The 19,450-nt window shown below is 40.3% G+C and overlaps 1 protein-coding gene across 2 annotated transcripts in view; it reads left to right on the top strand.

Annotated features, from left to right (window-relative positions):
* Positions 1-19,450, top strand: part of LOC124119073 (calcitonin gene-related peptide type 1 receptor-like) — a 116,710-nt gene that overhangs the window by 41,922 nt on the left and 55,338 nt on the right. For both annotated transcript variants that reach the window (XM_046481470.2, XM_046481469.2), the window contains exons 2-4: positions 2,481-2,591; positions 6,469-6,575; positions 11,503-11,618. In XM_046481470.2, coding sequence (XP_046337426.1) covers positions 2,481-2,591; positions 6,469-6,575; positions 11,503-11,618 — 334 coding nt within the window. The remainder of the gene's footprint in view (positions 1-2,480; positions 2,592-6,468; positions 6,576-11,502; positions 11,619-19,450) is intronic.

The following is a 19,450-nucleotide window of genomic DNA, read 5'->3' as shown; positions in this document are numbered from 1 at the left end:
AAATACTCTTCAAAGTGGTTTGAAACATTCTAAAGCAAACAGACACATGTATCCTTGTCTGAAAATCACAAACTCAGGCGAATGAATCAAGGACATTGATAATATTCTTTAACATCAGATGTGCCATACAGTATAGTTGTCTGAAGTCAATGAACTCATTATTTTCTATACGAAAGATCTTCTTTACCCCTGCACGCCAAAATTAAAACTCCTCGAAAGTACAGAGTATTCCAATAACAACCCATAAAAGTCCATGCAGATTAACATGCGACCTTATCATAGATAATGAAACCGACAAAATGCTGTTCCTGGCATGATTAGCATACATTTCCGGATTAATCGATTTATGGGTGCGTGGTATTATCGCTTAAATTACTACTTATATCCCAAACAGTGACCATCTCGGAAGACGTACGGATACGTAGGCGGCAGATTAACTGAGTATCACTGTATACTTCATAATTTACAACCTCCGTTAAGATCCGTTAGAATTGGTGTTCAGTAACCCATGCGTGTCCCTTGTGAAGATCCGGGTTAGAATTGTTCTTCAGAAACCCATGCTTGTCCCTTGTGAAGATCTGGGTTTCAAAAGGTCTTCAGGACATAAAGCGACAAAACGCTTTCCATATCCGATAGAAATCTCTGCATAACGCAGAGTCGATTGTACGATTCCGACTATGTTGTGAGCATTTGTTTATGAAACACTATCAAATAGTAATGACACCAGGTGTTCAGCAACCCATGTTTGTCCCTCGGGACGATCCGGGTTAGAATTGGTCTTCAGTAACTATGCTTGTTCCTCGGGACGATCCGGGTTAGAATTGGTCTTCAGCCACCCATGCTTGTTCCTCGGGACGATCCGGGTTAGAATTGGTCTTCAGCCACCCATGCTTGTTCCTCGGGACGATCCGGGTTAGAATTGGTCTTCAGCCACCCATGCTTGTTCCTCGGGACGATCCGGGTAAGAATTGGTCTTCAGTCAACCATACATTTCCCCGTGGAGATCCGGGTTAGAATTGGTCTTCAGCAACCCATGCTTGTTCCTCGGGACGATCCGGGTTAGAATTGGTCTTCAGCCACCCATGCTTGTTCCTCGGGACGATCCGGGTTAGAATTGGTCTTCAGCCACCCATGCTTGTTCCTCGGGACGATCCGGGTTAGAATTGGTCTTCAGTCAACCATACATTTCCCCGTGGAGATCCGGGTTAGAATTGGTCTTCAGTAACTATGCTTGTTCCTCGGGACGATCCGGGTTAGAATTGGTCTTCAGCCACCCATGCTTGTTCCTCGGGACGATCCGGGTTACAATTGGCCTTCAGTCACCCATACATTTCCCCGTGGAGATCCGGGTTAGAGCTGGTCTTCAGAAACCCATGCTTGTCATAAGAGACAACTCAGGAGATCGGGTGTTCAGGCTTGCTGACATGGTTGATGTATGTCACCGTATCCCATTAGCGTTCATCGATGCTCACCAGACTAGACTATTTACAGACAGCCGTAATTTTGCTGAAGTATTACCGAGTTCGGCGTTAAACAACAACCAACCAACCATAATATACAACAAATAAAAAAATCCACTTTTTGAATTTAATTCTAAGAAAGAATTTATGAATAGATAACAAGACAAATCGAACCCCTTACTTGCATAATATACTGAAACCCTGTTTGTCGGGAAAACCGTCCTCCCGACGTTTTCTTCATCTTCTGACATCGATCTCCCATGTTTCTGTTTCTACCAATGTTTTTTACCGTTTTTCAACAGATATTGAATTGAGTATTCTATTAGATAGTCACTGGCGTTTGTAAATTACCACTGCTAAAGCTGTTAAATGGTTAAATATTAATTGCACTGCACATTGTACATTTTGCACATATTTGATATTGACGTGTAAATTTCATTGATGTCAACGTCTTGATATTCCAATATCACATGGAATCGTATTAATGCCACAGTCTAAAATAATGTATCATCCACGTAGATGAAACTTATATCTACGTAGATGTTTCTACTCACATCTACGTTGAATATACTTTCATCTACGTTCATAAAATAATGATCTACGTAGACGAAAGTATCATCTACTGTCAAATTATCGACTAAGGTAAAAATATTTTCTCGAGAACTCGACACTAGTTCCGGATAATTAACATTTAACCTGTGGCTTAATTAATAATGACCGATTTGTTAGACTTTCAACCTTGACATGTCTTTATTAAGATACTACCTAAACATTGCATAAAGTTCATCTTCATTTCAATGTGTCGACGTTTCTTGAGAATGACACACGCTACACCCTCTTACAACTGTAATAAAGAGAGAGGATCACAAAAATGTTCTCCAAACTACAAACAAACAAACAAACAAACAAACAACTATATATTATTCAATATTTTAGATAGCATAACATGGTTAAAACTGAAGAAATCACTCGAATATGTCATTCAAACCAGTATTCTATATTCTAGTTTGCTTATTACAGGACGGTCATACTGCAATGCCACGTTTGATGGGTGGGGATGTTGGAACCACACCCTTGCAGGGGAGACAGCCTTCATTACCTGCCCCGCCTTCATCACCTTCAACCCAAATGGTGAGTATAGGCCTTCGTGACCTTTAACCCAAATGGTGAGTATAGGCCTTCATCACCTTTCACCCAAATGATGAGTATACTTTAGGCCTTCATCACCTTTCACCCAAATGGTGAGTATAGGCATTCGTGACGTTTAACCCAAATGGTGAGTATAGGCCTTCGTGACCTTTAACTCAAATGGTGAGTATAGGCATTCGTGACGTTTAACCCAAATGGTGAGTATAGGCCTTCATCACCTTTAACGCAAATAGTGAGTATAGGCCTTCATCACCTTTAACCCAAATGGTGAGTATAGTCAGTTTTATATCTTTCACTGAATAAGTGAGTCGAGTTTTATTCCGCGTATGTTTAATCTTCAAATTGACCTTTTTATTCAGAGATAAAAAGCCAGGATATAACCGAAACAGTGGGTTGATATTCTTCTCCGCCGCATCATGGCAATGAGTGAGTAAGACAGTGAGAGAGATACTATATAACTATAATCTGTCTGTATGACGGCTAGTGACACAGAAATAGACTCCGCACCTTCGGCGTTATCCACTAGGCTCCACCACCTCTTCCACATTGTTTAGTCCTCTGGCCGCGTCATACCAAAATACGGCAAAAGATGTGCCTGCGCTCGGCCTTAAAAGGGGCTAAATGACTGGTCGGCTCAGTCAGTATACTGTGTCTGAGTTGGGTAGCCATGTTAAACTGCGATGTTGTATCCCAGTGGGCTAGCATTATAAAACTAGTACAAGCACAAACACACAGTCACACACACAGACACATACAGACACACAGACACACACAGACACACACACACACACACACACACACACACACACACACACACACACACACACACACACACACACACACACACACACACACACACACACACACACACACACTGAGGCTGCTGAGCCAATAACAATGCATGCCTGACATCAGGAAATGGCGACTATGCTTGTATAAGAGGCGACTAGCCAGATCAGGTGGTCTGGCTCGCTGACTTGGTTGATGCATGTCGCCGTATCCCAATTGCGTCGATCGATGCTCATGATGTCAATCACTGGAATGTCTGTTCCAGACTTGATTGTTTACAGACTGCCGTCATATGGCTGCAATATTGCTGAGTTCGGTGTTAAACAACAAACAACAAACAACAACAAATAGAAATCATGGTGATGTGTTATATTTTTGTCAAAGCACAGTAATGACGTCACATCTTATTTTGTTTTAACGTCATGCAGAGCATATTGACGTCATGTATATGTTGACACTCTTCATGATCAAACTGATATCATGAGCATCGAGCACGCTGTTTAGTTATGGTGACACAGTCAGCTAGATCGCTCACAATAACCAGCCAATCCCAACTCTGGTTGACTCATACGATTCGCAAATATAATCAATGGGATTAGGTTGAAAATTAAATCATTTTAACGTCTTTAGGGCAAGTCTTTTCATGTGAGACTCAGAACAATAACTGAATCACTGACGTCAGACTTTCTCGCATCTTAAAATAATAGTTTTATGGAGACAGAATAACATTTCTGTCACTGATTCGGAATCAATACAAGCAATTTTGTTCTCTGAAAGGAAGCGCTAAAAATAAACTTGGGAGACGCAAAATATATTTTTCAGGACACCCGTTGACAACAACAAATACGACCCGAGACAGAAATACCGTTTTACAGTATTTTCATTTCATTTCCCCCAAAAGTGTGTGGACTCATTGTTTGAGTCCTGGGTTATTTGAGGTGGCCCGGTGTTGTGTAAACCGACATGCACTGTATTGAATATTAATCGCTCCCCTATGCGTGTCAGGATCCGTTGCATATGTTCCAGAATCGCACAGATTGTGAATCTTAGTCGGGTTAGAATTGTCGTAAGAGGCGACTATGCTTGTCGTAAGAGGCGTCTAACGGGATCGGGTGGTCAGGCTCGCTGGCTTGGTAGATGCATGTCATCGTATCCAAATTGCGTGGATTGATGCTCACGACTGAGCATGTCAATCACTGGATTGTCTGGTCCAGACTCAATTATTTACAGACCGCCGTCATATAGTTGGAATAAGCAAACAGAACCATCTCCGTCATGAGACTTAGGTTTGGGTCAATTTACATCACATTAAGATGAAACCCTGTTAAACCGTAAATAACCTTCCTCCTGTAAATGATATTGGTGTCAGCTTAATTTGAGAAGAAACCCACAGTGGTGCAGCTCTTAGACGTTTACCTCTTGCATGATACCGACGAGCACGGTATGATGCTGACAAACCTAAGTCATAATCACGGTGAATGTGGGATTCGAACCCATGATATTGTTTTCTGGAGCGTCTAGAAGACTTCACGGAATACAGCGTTGTGGACGACATGGCCACCCTACCCCCGTAATATAAGGATCGAGATAACGTCGCCTATATTATATGTTCCTAAGTTCTAAATATATGATTTTAATTGTACCTTCACGAACCACATTGAATGACGTTGAGTTTATGTTCTGAAACATACATTCCTCTATAATTCCTCCACAAAGTAAAGAGTGAGTGAGTTTGGTTTTGCACTGCTTTTAGCAATATTCCAGCAATATCACACAGGGGGACACCAGAAATGGGAATCGAACATTTACCCATGTGAGAAAGCGAACACGGGTCTTCGACGTGACCAGTGAACGCTTTAACCACTACGCTATCGCACCATCCACAAAGTGAAAAAAGCTATAGTATAAATATTGATGCGGTATTATTAAACACATCATTAAACCCGTGCGTATAAATGGACCAGAAGAAGGGAGATAACTTTGTAAATTACGCGTCTTTTACAGCATTTGTTGGTTTGTCCAATCACATGAAAGACTTTTAGATGTTTATAAGTTTTATATTACTTCAAACACGTCTGAAACGCCAGCATAAAGGAGTAATGGGAAAGCTATTCCAGGATCCAAAACACAAATTATGTGCTGATTCTGATCTTAAGTAGATCTAGTCTGTGAAGAACAAGCTTTTAGACCAAATTGGGTCCTTGGTTATGGAGAAAATGTTAAAATGATATAGTCATATTGACACTCAAAAAGCCATGAAGACCTTTTAATAGTTGATTCGTCTTTGATTCGTTTCATCACTGGAAAACCCAAATAAAATTCTTTTTGCGTTGATGCGATTCTAAATTGAGTCCATATTAAATAATTGAAGTATACGCAAGATATGGTTTTATACATCTGAGGCAATAACTGGCGTGAATGCAATGACCCTTTTAAATATAATGCAGCGAGTATATTATCAGTGAGTAGTTATTCTGTACCACTTATACATAACATTTTTTTAGAATATTGTGAAGTAACTCTAGTTTGGAGAAAGTCTAGGCTGACATTTGTTTTAGCTTTTGCTTGTGTTTAGTAATAAACTAATCTTTACCTATAATTTTAAAACGATTGGGCTCGATGAAGCAATCTGATTGCTTGAAAGCTTTGATAACTTCTATTTGAAGACAGAAATCTTCAGGATTTTCTCCTGCGGGTGAATACATTAACAAGAATAATATCAGAATGTGCGAAACGCGACATAAGGAATATTAATGACAGCAACAATTCATCATATCAGAAAGACATAAAATGAGTTGACCCTTCTGACCCTTCATTTGTCACAGTCATATGACGTCATCCGTTGTATCATGACGTCATAACATTATAACCTGACGTCTTGTCTGTATCGCAGTGCAACGGAAAACTACCGATAGCGTTTTGTATAAAAATTATACTGTCGATAAACATTATGTTCAAGATTTGCGGTCGTTACTGAATATTCGATGCGCGGTTAAGTGGGCTTTAAATACTCAATAACACCCTCAAATGTTCTACTAAGATCTTACGATATATGCTCGAACTGTTTCAGCGACCGCCTTCAGGGAATGCGGAGATAATGGGACATGGAAGGACCACCCGTTATCTGGTCGGCCATGGAGCAACTACTCGGCATGCAGGCAGAGAACGACCAATCAGGTACGGAGAACATTTCTCAAACTTAAACCACTGAAGGTCATTTCCACAGAACACCTCTCCCCTTTTGCTTTGTAGAAATACTTGCAGATATATACAGACCATCTTATGATAATGGTCTTATAGACGCAGGGCTGTATACATTCATTGACAAATGACGTCATGCCTTTTTCGACGTCATCTACATTTGACGCAATGCAAGTGTGACGTCATCGAATAGACATCACTCGTGTATATCGTGTTTTAGTCTTAATTATCTAATCCTAGCGCACTTTTTACTCTCTCACAGGTTTGTTTAAATTTTAGGTTTAATGGTTATTCATGTATCATTCACGTACATAAAGGTTACCGTATTATCTTTGTTATTGATCATGTTTGTAGATACGTCATAGAAAGATTAGTCATAGATAGGATAGAATCCGACCACACGTTTGGGGGAAATGAAATGAAAATACTGTAAAACTGTAGTTTTCCTCGGGTCGTATCGACAGTTGTTGTCCAAGGGTATCCTGAAAAATATGTTTAGCGTCTCCCAAGTTTGTTTTAGCGCTTCCTTTCAGAGAACAAAATTGCTTGTGTTCATCCTGTATCAGAAATGTTATTCTGTCTCCATAAAAATATTATTTTAAGATGCGAGAAAGCCTGACGTCAGTGATTCAGTTATTGTTCTTAGTCTCACATGAAAAGACTTGGCCTAAAGACGTTAAATATTTAATTGTCAACATAATCCCATTCGACATTTATATACTTTTGGCAACGATGTTTAAGGGATTGTATCTCAGTTTAGTCGACGTACGTTTGTATCTTGGCTTGTAGGGTTTAGAACTTATCACTTTGCCTGACAAACTGATCCAGTCAAGATCCCTGTTTGCATTGGAACAACTGTTTTAAATCCTTTATTTTAAACTTAATATTTCACAAGGGAATTAAATTCAGACTGACGAATACATAACATTGACGCCATGATGTCAATTATTCATACACTAGTTATTAAGTGCATATGTTTATGGTGCTTCTTAATCACCATGAAAATAACACGCGTTATTTCAAACAGTTAAGGCAGAGATTGTGCGAAACACAAGAAGCCATTCCCGTGCAAGTAAAACACTCATATGTTTTGAAAACAGAATAAAGTAACTACTTTCAACAACAATAAATAGTTTTATCACGTTATTGCATACTCTGCGTCATTTCCTAAAGGAAATGAAAACACCATCGATAATAGATCAAATCCTTTTGTTCTTGTTATCGAACATCCTACGTTATTCTTGAATAACACCTTTGAAAAAACGCCTTTTCTGTCTCTATGAGAATTATCCTATCTTAAGAGCGATCAAATGTTTCACGCAAATATAGGCCAACATCTTTCAACAGCAGTGACATATCATGAATATATGGAAGGAAATTTCATTGATTAAGTAATCCTCGTGTCGGATATCATATCACCATTGACGATAATTCATATCCCCCACGCCCAGTAATGAGTCTTGATCGAGGTTTTCACCGTCACCGTCACTCTCCTAATTGTTTTCTTTAGTAGTGAGTTTTAGTCGTATTACTCCTCAGGTCAAATACGTCCTCAGGGGACGTGTAGCCTAGTGGTCTCGGCTTTGTCAATTATGGGTCAAACATATATCATATTCGGTACAGTAACAGTCTATTTCACCAACAGACATGTATACATATCCTGAAGTGGCTAGCGTTCAAGAACGGAAGGTCTAGATGTTTATATAAATCTTTTTATATAATTATGTTACATTTTTATAAAGTTGTTATGATTCATTTGTTAATGGCGTTAAAATAAAAAAAGGTTTTTAGATACATAAAGTGTCATACATTGTGAACAAAATCTTAATTAATCTTAAGTAATCTCCTCAGACACCACACAGTCGAGGAGATCGGAAACATTGATATGTGTATCATCCCCAGGGGCTGATGAATGGATCATGTTCGTGCCAGTAAAAAGAAAAGTCGTTCATTGACATACTTCAAAATGTAATATACTTAAGAGTGAGTGGGTATGGTTTTACGCCGCTTTCAGCGATAATCCAGCAATATCACAGCGGGGGAACCAGAAATGGGCTTCACACATCGGGAATCGAACCCGGGTCTTCGGCGTGATGAGTGAACGCTTTAACCACTAGGCTACCCGACCGCCCCATAAACTTGAGAAACTTCTTCTCAGAAACCAGAAGACCAAGAATACTGAATTTTTACGGGATATTTTGGACCCTAAAATGTTACATGATTTTTTCCGTGGCATGGATTTGACTAATTTGGTTATCTTTTCAGAAATCAAACGTTACAGAGAGTTGATATTTTGGTACGCCGTGAAGCAGATTTAATCAAGGCATTTAGTGTAATAAATTTAAATTTTCTTTGACATATAAATATCGTGGTGAAAGGTTGTTTAAGATGTACTGATGATCAGTATCTCTTAGGCGCTAAACTTTGGTTATCTTTGATAATATTGCGAAAACATTTAACATCTCAGAATCATAGGGCTGACATAATATATTGTTATAGATATTGTCCTCTTTAAGTCACATTAACCACCCAAATAACAGCTACGGTCTCCTTATTTGATGGTTAATCATTTCACTACATTTAGCTGACGTGTATCTGTTGAGTGAGTGAGTGAGTATGGTTTTACGCCGCTTTTAGCAATATTCCAGCAATATCACGGCGGGGAACACCAGAAATGGGCTTCACACATTGTACCCATGTCGGGAATTGAACCCGGGTCTTTGGCGTGACGAGCGAACGCTTTAACCACTAGGCTACCCGACCGCCCCGTATATATGTTGAACAGCAGTGCATTGTTATACTATACATTACAGAAGCTGTCATACAGTGCTTAGCTATTTCACTAACATCTTTTTGTATATCAATCAACCCGCATCAATGCTTGGATTCCTCTCGCATGAAGCTTGTGTAACTTACAGTGTTCAAAACAGCGTTGATCCAAACTGACCCCTTAATGCATATTTTAGGTAGTAAAGAGCCTCGATATGCTATGATATCGCCGAGGAAGGGTTGTTAAGATATATGCAAAAAAGTTAGTTTGACTTTTATCGTCTGAGTGTGGGTGTATCTGAGCAATATCCTTCACATAGTAACACTTGAACTTCTACCACGCAGGATCTGGGAGGCTAGAAGCATTAGTATGATCAAAGACGTGTTTTTTTGGTAAATCTTTTTGACACTTTCAAATGGATGTGAAAAAAATACGTCGTTTACGCCTCTGCAGGATCTTTATATTTCCTTTTACCTTTTGGAAAATGAGAGTGATTATTGCTTAATGCCGCATCAGCCATCTTGCAGCTATTCGCGGAGATTTGGAAAAATGAAGTCAGCTATTTCAAACATTTGCACCAGAAAAGCTTCCTGCACTTTTGTCTTGTTGTATCCATGAAAACACATTGCACTATGTTTTGTGATATTTTTAAAGTCGCAGGCCAGATATATCTTGGTAGCCTGTAAAATATACGTGTCTGGAGGTGACATCAGAGATCTTTTCACGATATGATGGCATGCAGGCCTGACTACCTGATACATAAATTCTCCTCTTACAACAAGCACAGGCTACTGGGGATCTAGGGAAATCCCGGTGTTAGGTTGTTAGTATAAATACTTGCGTCACTGATAAGACAATTATTTATTTGTTGTATGTAAGTAAATACGACAGAAATCATTTCCATCATCATACGTAATCTCTTCTATAACGAGGGTCCATTGTAGGATTCAGACTGTATCATGAGCATGTGTTTATGAATCACTGTCAAAGAGTGATGATACCAGGTGTTTGCGAAAAGGTGATCTTATCCAGCCCCGACTGGTGGCACCCGTAACAAACACATGCGAAGGCAAGTAAATTTCTCATTGCAAAATACACGGGATAAAAAGCAAATTTTAAGGCAACCCAAGTCCTAGTGTTCACCAGATAACATGTGGTATACAAAATAGGGAATTACAGCGGACATCATGTTTGTCACTGATGATTCACATTTGGAAATGTCCTCCACATGTCTGTCACAAAATATTTAAAAAAAACTTACTGACGCTTTTAATGATGTAACCTTGATTAAAAAACTCCAAAATATATATATTGTTTTTGTTCAACGCCGCACTCAGCAATATTTCAGCTATATGACGGCAGTCTGTAAATAATCAAGTCTGGACCAGACAATCCTGTGATTGATTTCATGAACATCCTCCCACGCAATTTGAATACGATGACATGCATTAACCAAGTCAGCGAACCTGACCACCCGATCCCCTTAATCGGCTACTCCTCTTAATTCTGTTCACATTCAACTGCCATTGTGACCACCTGATCCCCCTCTTAACGTCTCGTAAGATAAAACCATCATGTGCGGTACTGGAAGTGAGTGCTTGAGGTCAGTTATGTCCCGGCGTATCAGTTTCATATGGAGGAAAACCCTAAAACATTTTCAACATTAAGTGAAAGCAACGAGCACGGGTATTGTGCTGACAAACCACGGATCCTGGTCAGAACGAATTGGAGATTCGAACCCGCGATCATAAGTTCCTTGGATCTATGGGGGACACACGTATTAACAGAGAATTGCGTCGCAGACTGGGTTACCTTTTCCCTACAAGTACTAGCGTCTACTGCAATCACAATGATGCTGCACAGAGAAACAGAAGCTCACAAATAAACTTTATATTTATTAGCGCTAGAATGTGAAATGACATTGAGAAATATGTACACATTCAAGTACTATTTTGATGACTGTCTTAAAGACAACTTCCTGAAGGCTCCGACATTTTAGAAATGTCAAATTGTAGCCTACAGTCCCCTTGGTGTCTTTTACTTCGGAAACGGCGGATGACCGGAAATGCTCTGAATTGAGTAGCTTTAGATATTTCAAGAGGCAATTAGAACTTGTGCACGTTATCGTTTCAGCTGCTCCAACTTGACTCATCGGACGACGATCGCCGCTTCATCTATATTTTTATTGGTGGATTTTCCTTTTCCATCGTGATGCTTTTTATCTCTTTGATAATCTTCTTCTCATTCAGGTAAGTGAACCAATACTTATCATCTAGAAGAGTTGCGTTATCCACAGAACATGATAAGATCTTTGAAAGTGCATTGCAAATATCCGTGACAGATGTTGACTTATAGACTGATGAAGACAATGAATACATGGCAACTTGATTGGCTGTAGTTGGTCATATAATCAGGAAATAGCAGATACAGTGAGAATGCAACTATTTCATGGGTGGGATGTTGGGAGCACACAGATCTAGTCAACGCAACATGGAGACTTGATTGGCTGCAGTCAGACATGTTAACAAGTATGAACAAGATACAGAAACTATTTAGGGGTGTCATGTTGCTAGTACCATAATCAACCTAACATGGCAGCTTGATCATCGACGTATTGGCCAAATAAGCAGGAACGAACTGAGCAACAGATTCACCAACTATTACAGGGGTGTCTTGTTGGCAGTCCATAGATCTAGTGAACGCAAAATGGTAACTTGATTGGCTGCAGTAGGAGGCATTAACCATCACAATCAACCCAACATGGCAGCTTGATCTTGAGTGGCAAATAAACAAGAAAGAATTGATCGACAGATACAACAAATATTGCAGGGGTATTAAAATGGAAGCTCCCCGAATCAACCCAACGTGGAAAATGGATTAGCTACGGCTATATTAACAAGGAAGAACCAATAAAATAAGAAAGCAACTGTACTGACAATACAAGCACAGACCATAATGTACCCTATATTTCGGATTAACGCTTACATTGCATGCATACGGAACCACTATCAGCTGGTTCTAACGTACCTAGTATATATGAAGGACTATGTTAATACATACATAACTGACACATAAGTCAAATGACCTGTACATGTACAAGTGTTGTCTACATTGCCTGTACTTCACATGGTAAAGATCTATCAGTTGTACATGTATGATATACCAGTACTACAGTTGTACATCCATCAGTTGTAGGATATGCCAGTACATGCGAAAGGGATGCCTACTTTGTCAGAACTACAGAACAATACATGGTGAACATCCATCATTAGTATGCTATGCCAGTACATGCGCAAGGGCTGCCTACTTTGTCAGTACTACAGAATTATTCATGGTGAACACCCATCATTAGTATGATATGCCAATACATGCGCAACGGATGCCTACTTTGTCAGTACTACCGGACAATTCATGGTGAACACCCATCTAAATTATGATATGTCAGGACGTATCCAAGGGCTGGCTACTTTGTCAGTACTACAGAACTATACATGGAGAACATCCATCTAAAGTATGGTATGCCAGTACATGCGCAAGGGCTGCCTACTTTGTCAGTACTACAGAACAATGCATGGTGAACATCCATTTAAAGTATGATATGTCAGGACGTGTGCAAGCTAAGGGCTGCCTACTTTGTCAGTACCACAGAACAAAATATGGTGAACATCCACCTAAAGTATGATATATGTCAGGACGTATGCAAGGGATGCCTACTTTGTCAGTACTACAGATCTATATATGGTGAACATCCATCTAAAGTATGATATGTCAGGACGTATGCAAGGGCTGCCTACTTTGTCAGTACTACAGAACTATACATAGAGAACATCCATCTAAAGTATGATATGTCAGGACGTATGCAAGTGCTGCCTACTTTGTCAGTACTACAGAACAATACATGGTAAACATCCATTTAAAGTATGATATGCCAGTAAATGCGCAAGGGCTGGCTACTTTGTCAGTACTACAGAACAATACATGGTAAACATCCATTTAAAGTTTGATATGCCAGTACATGCGCAAGGGATGCCCACTTTGTCAGTACGACAGAACTATACATGGTGAACATCCATCTTAAGTATGATATGTCAGGACGTATGCAAGGGATGCCTACTTTGTCAGTACTACAGAACAATGCATGGTGAACATCCATCTTAAGTATGATATGTCAGGACGTATGCAAGGGATGCCTACTTTGTCAGTACTACAGAACAATGCATGGTGAACATCCATCTTAAGTATGATATGTCAGGACGTATGCAAGGGCTGCCTACTTTGTCAGTACTACAGAACAATGCATGGTGAACATCTATCTTAAGTATGATATGTCAGGACGTATGCAAGTGCTGCCTACTTTGTCAGTACTACAGAACAATACATGGTAAACATCCATTTAAAGTATGATATGCCAGTACATGCGCAAGGGATGCCCACTTTGTCAGTACGACAGAACTATACATGGTGAACATCCATCTTAAGTATGATATGTCAGGACGTATGCAAGGGATGCCTACTTTGCCAGTACTACAGAACAATGCATGGTGAACATCCATCTTAAGTATGATATGTCAGGACGTATGCAAGGGCTGCCTACTTTGTCAGTACTACAGAACAATGCATGGTGAACATCCATCTTAAGTATGATATGTCAGGACGTATGCAAGGGCTGCCTACTTTGTCAGTACTACAGAACAATGCATGGTGAACATCTATCTTAAGTATGATATGTCAGGACGTATGCAAGTGCTGCCTACTTTGTCAGTACTACAGAACAATACATGGTAAACATCCATTTAAAGTTTGATATGCCAGTACATGCGCAAGGGATGCCCACTTTGTCAGTACGACAGAACTATACATGGTGAACATCCATCTTAAGTATGATATGTCAGGACGTATGCAAGGGATGCCTACTTTGTCAGTACTACAGAACAATGCATGGTGAACATCCATCTTAAGTATGATATGTCAGGACGTATGCAAGGGCTGCCTACTTTGTCAGTACTACAGAACAATGCATGGTGAACATCCATCTTAAGTATGATATGTCAGGACGTATGCAAGGGCTGCCTACTTTGTCAGTACTACAGAACAATGCATGGTGAACATCCATCTTAAGTATGATATGTCAGGACGTATGCAAGGGCTGCCTACTTTGTCAGTACTACAGAACAATGCATGGTGAACATCTATCTTAAGTATGATATGTCAGGACGTATGCAAGTGCTGCCTACTTTGTCAGTACTACAGAACAATACATGGTAAACATCCATTTAAAGTTTGATATGCCAGTACATGCGCAAGGGATGCCTACTTTGTCAGTACTACAGAACAATGCATGGTGAACATCTATCTTAAGTATGATATGTCAGGACGTATGCAAGGGCTGCCTACTTTGTCAGTACTACAGAACAATGCATGGTGAACATCTATCTTAAGTATGATATGTCAGGACGTATGCAAGGGCTGCCTACTTTGTCAGTACTACAGAACAATGCATGGTGAACATCCATCTTAAGTATGATATGTCAGGACGTATGCAAGGGATGCCTACTTTGTCAGTACTACAGAACAATGCATGGTGAACATCCATCTTAAGTATGATATGTCAGGACGTATGCAAGGGATGCCTACTTTGTCAGTACTACAGAACAATGCATGGTGAACATCCATCTTAAGTATGATATGTCAGGACGTATGCAAGGGCTGCCTACTTTGTCAGTACTACAGAACAATGCATGGTGAACATCTATCTTAAGTATGATATGTCAGGACGTATGCAAAGGCTGCCTACTTTGTCAGTACTACAGGACAATATATGGTGAACATCAATTTAAAGTATGATATGTCAGGACGTATCCAAGAGCTCCCTACTTTGTCAGTACTACAGAACTATACATGGAGAACATCCATCTAAAGTATGATATGCCAGTACATGCGCAAGGGCTGCCTACTATGCAGTACTACAGAACTATACATGGTGAACATCTATCTAAAGTATGATATGCCAGTACATGCGCAAGGGCTGCCTACTTTGTCAGTACGACAGAACAACACATGGTAAACATCCATCTAAAGTATGATATGTCAGGACGTATGCAAGGGATGCCTTAATTGCCAGGCATTTACACGCACCCACATATATATGTTTATAAAATCTAAATACTAGTATTTCCGTCAATCGTTAACAAAGTGTGTTCCAGTTAAACATTATACTTAAAAAAGCAATCAATTCAATGATGCAAAACATTGGAACTCAATCCATTATTCATCCTGTGCTGTTACCACTTATTATAAAAAAAGTAATAAATACGTTATTTGCCATGACTAACAAATATTCTTTAATTAACAACCTTGGAAAACAGAGTTAGAGGATTAAACAGTGCCCCTAAGCCTTTCGCGAATGTTGGAACCCATTATATGAAGTGAAATTGATTTTGTCCAGGATTGTTATAAGATAATTGTTGTCTTGTGAAAGAGTAATGATCAAGAGATGAGCCTTGAGGGATGGAACGGAAATATAACTCTTGTGGAATTTATTTGTTTTGAAATTGATTATGACATGCGCGTTATCGATATGAGATCTTTACGTTCTATCTATTCCATTTGCATGGACACTCTCATAGAATATGACAAGTGAGTTATCGATATGAAATATGCACGTTCTGTCTGTTCTTTTTGCATGGACATTATCGTGTACATATCGGATGCAACGACGGATTTGAAATTGAAATGATCTAATTTGGCTTCGTAAGTGCCTCTAAGTACGGACTCTGATAAATTAGATATGCTTATCAGCTTCCGATGTTGAGAAGTTAAGTTCGAAAAGCCTTCCTGAGGTTTGTATTTCATATTGCTCGTGAACACTTCTTCTTGAAGTGAATGTACAAATATTGACTGAAATGAAACATCACTCAAGCGCCCAGCAGCCCAGTGCTAGTCATCAAGTTCTTGAATTTTCGACGATGGAACTCATGACGAAGATAAAGAAGTTATACTGCATTAAGAATGATTAAAAAAAAGCAGTTACCGAAATAAAGTCTTTCAGATTTCATTTGACATGTTAGCGACTTCCATCTCAAATTCTGAAATTGAAAGGATAATGTTTATCGAGATTTTAAACTAGCAAAATTTCAGTCATGTTTCGAAGCACTCTCTCTCTCTCGTTCTTTCTTGGGGGACACGGGTGGCCCAGTCGTCGCTGTGCAGAGTTGCGTCCCGTAGGCACGCCAGAATCCTATGATTGTAGGTTCGAATCCCGGCTCGCATCTGTTATGTTTCTTTGTTGTCAACACCATGCCTGGGGGTGTCACCAAAGTGGTAAACGTCTCATCACGAGTCCTGCATCACTCCGGGCTTTCCTCCCACATTTAGCTGACAGACCCTGATATAACTGCAATACTGTTCAAACCGAAGATAACACCAACCCACTCACTCCCTATCGACGTTAACCCTCACAATTGTGAGACAGACATGACGTCACTCTGGAGTGCTATGACGTTACCACGGAGGGCTATGAAGTCACTATACAGTGGCGTCAGATGCTTCTTTGATACCTGGACTCGCATGAAGCAGAAAGTGGAAATGAACAACTAAATCGAAGTTGTTCTGACAGATGATATTCAAACTTAAGCTGCTATAACGTTATATCCATTTAGTCTTTTTTCAATCTTTGGTTTGAGAAACATATTCTTATCAAGAAAAGTGTCCCTACTTGAACCCAGTTAAAAATCGTCTTCAAACATTCAGTTTGCAGGATACACACTGCAATTCACTTTACAATGTCCGTTACTTTTCGTGTTATTTTATTCGTATCTGACCACACGATGGAAACTAAATACGGTAATTTTCTCACCCGTGAAGAATACAGCTTGTCGTAAAAGGAATCTATACTTGTGGTAAGAGGTGACTACCGGGATCGGCTGGTCAGGCTCGTTGGCTTAGGTGATGCATGTCAACGTATCCCAATTGCGTGGATCGATGCTCATGATGTCAATCACTGGATTGCCTGGCCAAGATTCGATTATTTATAGACCGCCGTCATGTAGCTGGAATATTTCTGAGTGCGGCGTTAAACAACTAACAAACAAACCGAGAATTTAGAAGCCTCGACGTGCTTGCAAAGCGATGTTAAACCAAAGTTACCCACTCCAAAATGTGTAATGGTCATATGTTGCTTGTCAGTGAGGCTATGTCAGCACGATTTTGCTGCATCTTATTTTACCTTGTTCTTCACCATGACGTGTAATATTGCTTAACGACCCGTGAAGATCCAGGGAAGGTCTTCAGAAACCCAAGCTTGTCGTAAGATGTGACTAACGGGATCGGGTGGCCAGGCTCGCTGATTTGGTTGATGCGTGCCATCGTATCCCATTTGCGTCGATCGATGCTCATGTATCACTGGATTGTCTGGCCCAGACTCGATTATTTACAGACCGCCGTCATGTAGCTGGAATATTGCTGAGAGCGGCGTTAAACAACGAACAAGCAAACAAACAAACATGCCATAATATCCCAATTGCGTAGATCGATGCTCATGATGTCAATCACTGGAGTGTCTGGTCCAGACTCGAAATTTTACAGACCTCCGTCATATTACTCTACAACAAGTGATTGCGGCGTAAACCAACAAAAATAAGTAATTCTCATAATTCTATATTATAAATTTTATAGTTCTTTCACGGGAAACATTAAGTGTCTTTTAAAATTGATATAATAGTTGATATTGACCGGGGGTCGTCTGAGGCGCCGCGATTCGCTGTGCAGAGTTGCGTCCCTTGGGCACGCCAGAGACCTATGATTGTGGGTTTGAATCCCGGTTCGCCCCGATTATGTTTCTATATTTGTCAACACCAAACCCGTGCTCGTGGGTTTCACCGAAGTGGTAAACGTCTAAGATAGACTTCGGGCTTTCCTCCCACATTAAGCTGACACGGTGCGATCAGGGTGCGATCTAAGCGCGATCGGGGTTCGATCTAAGCGCGATCGTAGCGCGATCGTAGCGCTATTGCATTACAATCAGTCGCGAAAGGACCGCAATCGAGGGAATGATTGTTATGAAGTGTATTGCATCCACGCAAAGCAGCCGTGACATTTAAAGAAAATCCGCAAAGTTAACGCCAGAATAATCTTCCTCTTACATTTACATATAGCATCATGCCAAGTTGTATTTTCATTTGCACATGTCCGATGTCAAACGGCATGGAGATCTAGCTTGGTTCGCAAATGGAAACACACCCTTTCCATCACGCCAAATGGTCAATCCATAGGGTAAATTAGCCAGGAGTGCACTGGTTATTCTCCCGGGTAATAAACTGGCATGTATTCCTCATTCCAAGCCACCAACCTTGTATGATTACCCACTAATATCCCTCTGTCTGATTGGCGAGTGATCGGTTTAAAACAGACATATACGTCAGTTGTCTGGCATATTGGGCGAGATATATTGCCGTTGTGTCATAGTTTATCCTGCAATCATATCAATTCGACCTTCAAATAAACGAGCCCTTGGGTACAAGAGGTTTGTAGAATAAGTAACGATCTATCAGGATGATAGAGGACCAACAATGGTTCACATTGCAGCAACCACATTTTAACAGGACAGAGTGTAGACGTGCCTTGTGTCCGACTGGTTGTAATTGGTCTCCAGCAACCAATGCGTTTAATTGATCCTGTGGTCAAGATTCGTGAGTGAGTGAGTTTGGTTTTACACCGCTTTTAGCAATATTCCAGCAGTATCACGGCGGGGGACACCAGAAATGGGCTTCACACATTGTACCCGTGTCAAGATTCGAACCCGGGTTTTCGGCGTGACGAGCGAACGCTTTAACCACTAGGTTACCCGACCGCCCTCAAGATTTGTGACTTTATTGTGTGGGTCGTTACTCCCAATCAATCACTGGGTTATCTGGTCCAAGCTCAAATATTATTCTTGGAATAATGCTGAGTGTGGCGTCGCAAGCATTTACACGCACGAGTGAGAGAGTGAGTATGGTTTTACGCCGATTTTAGCAATATGTCAGCAATATCAGAGCGGGGAACACCAGAAATGGGCTTCACACATTGTTCCCATGTCGGGAAT

This window comes from Haliotis rufescens, unplaced genomic scaffold (genome assembly GCF_023055435.1).
Source record: "Haliotis rufescens isolate VD_foot unplaced genomic scaffold, xgHalRufe1.0.p SCAF_10, whole genome shotgun sequence".
NCBI lineage: Eukaryota > Metazoa > Mollusca > Gastropoda > Lepetellida > Haliotidae > Haliotis > Haliotis rufescens.
The sequence above is the reverse complement of the archived record's forward strand: the minus strand, read 5'-3'. Positions and strand labels throughout refer to the sequence as shown.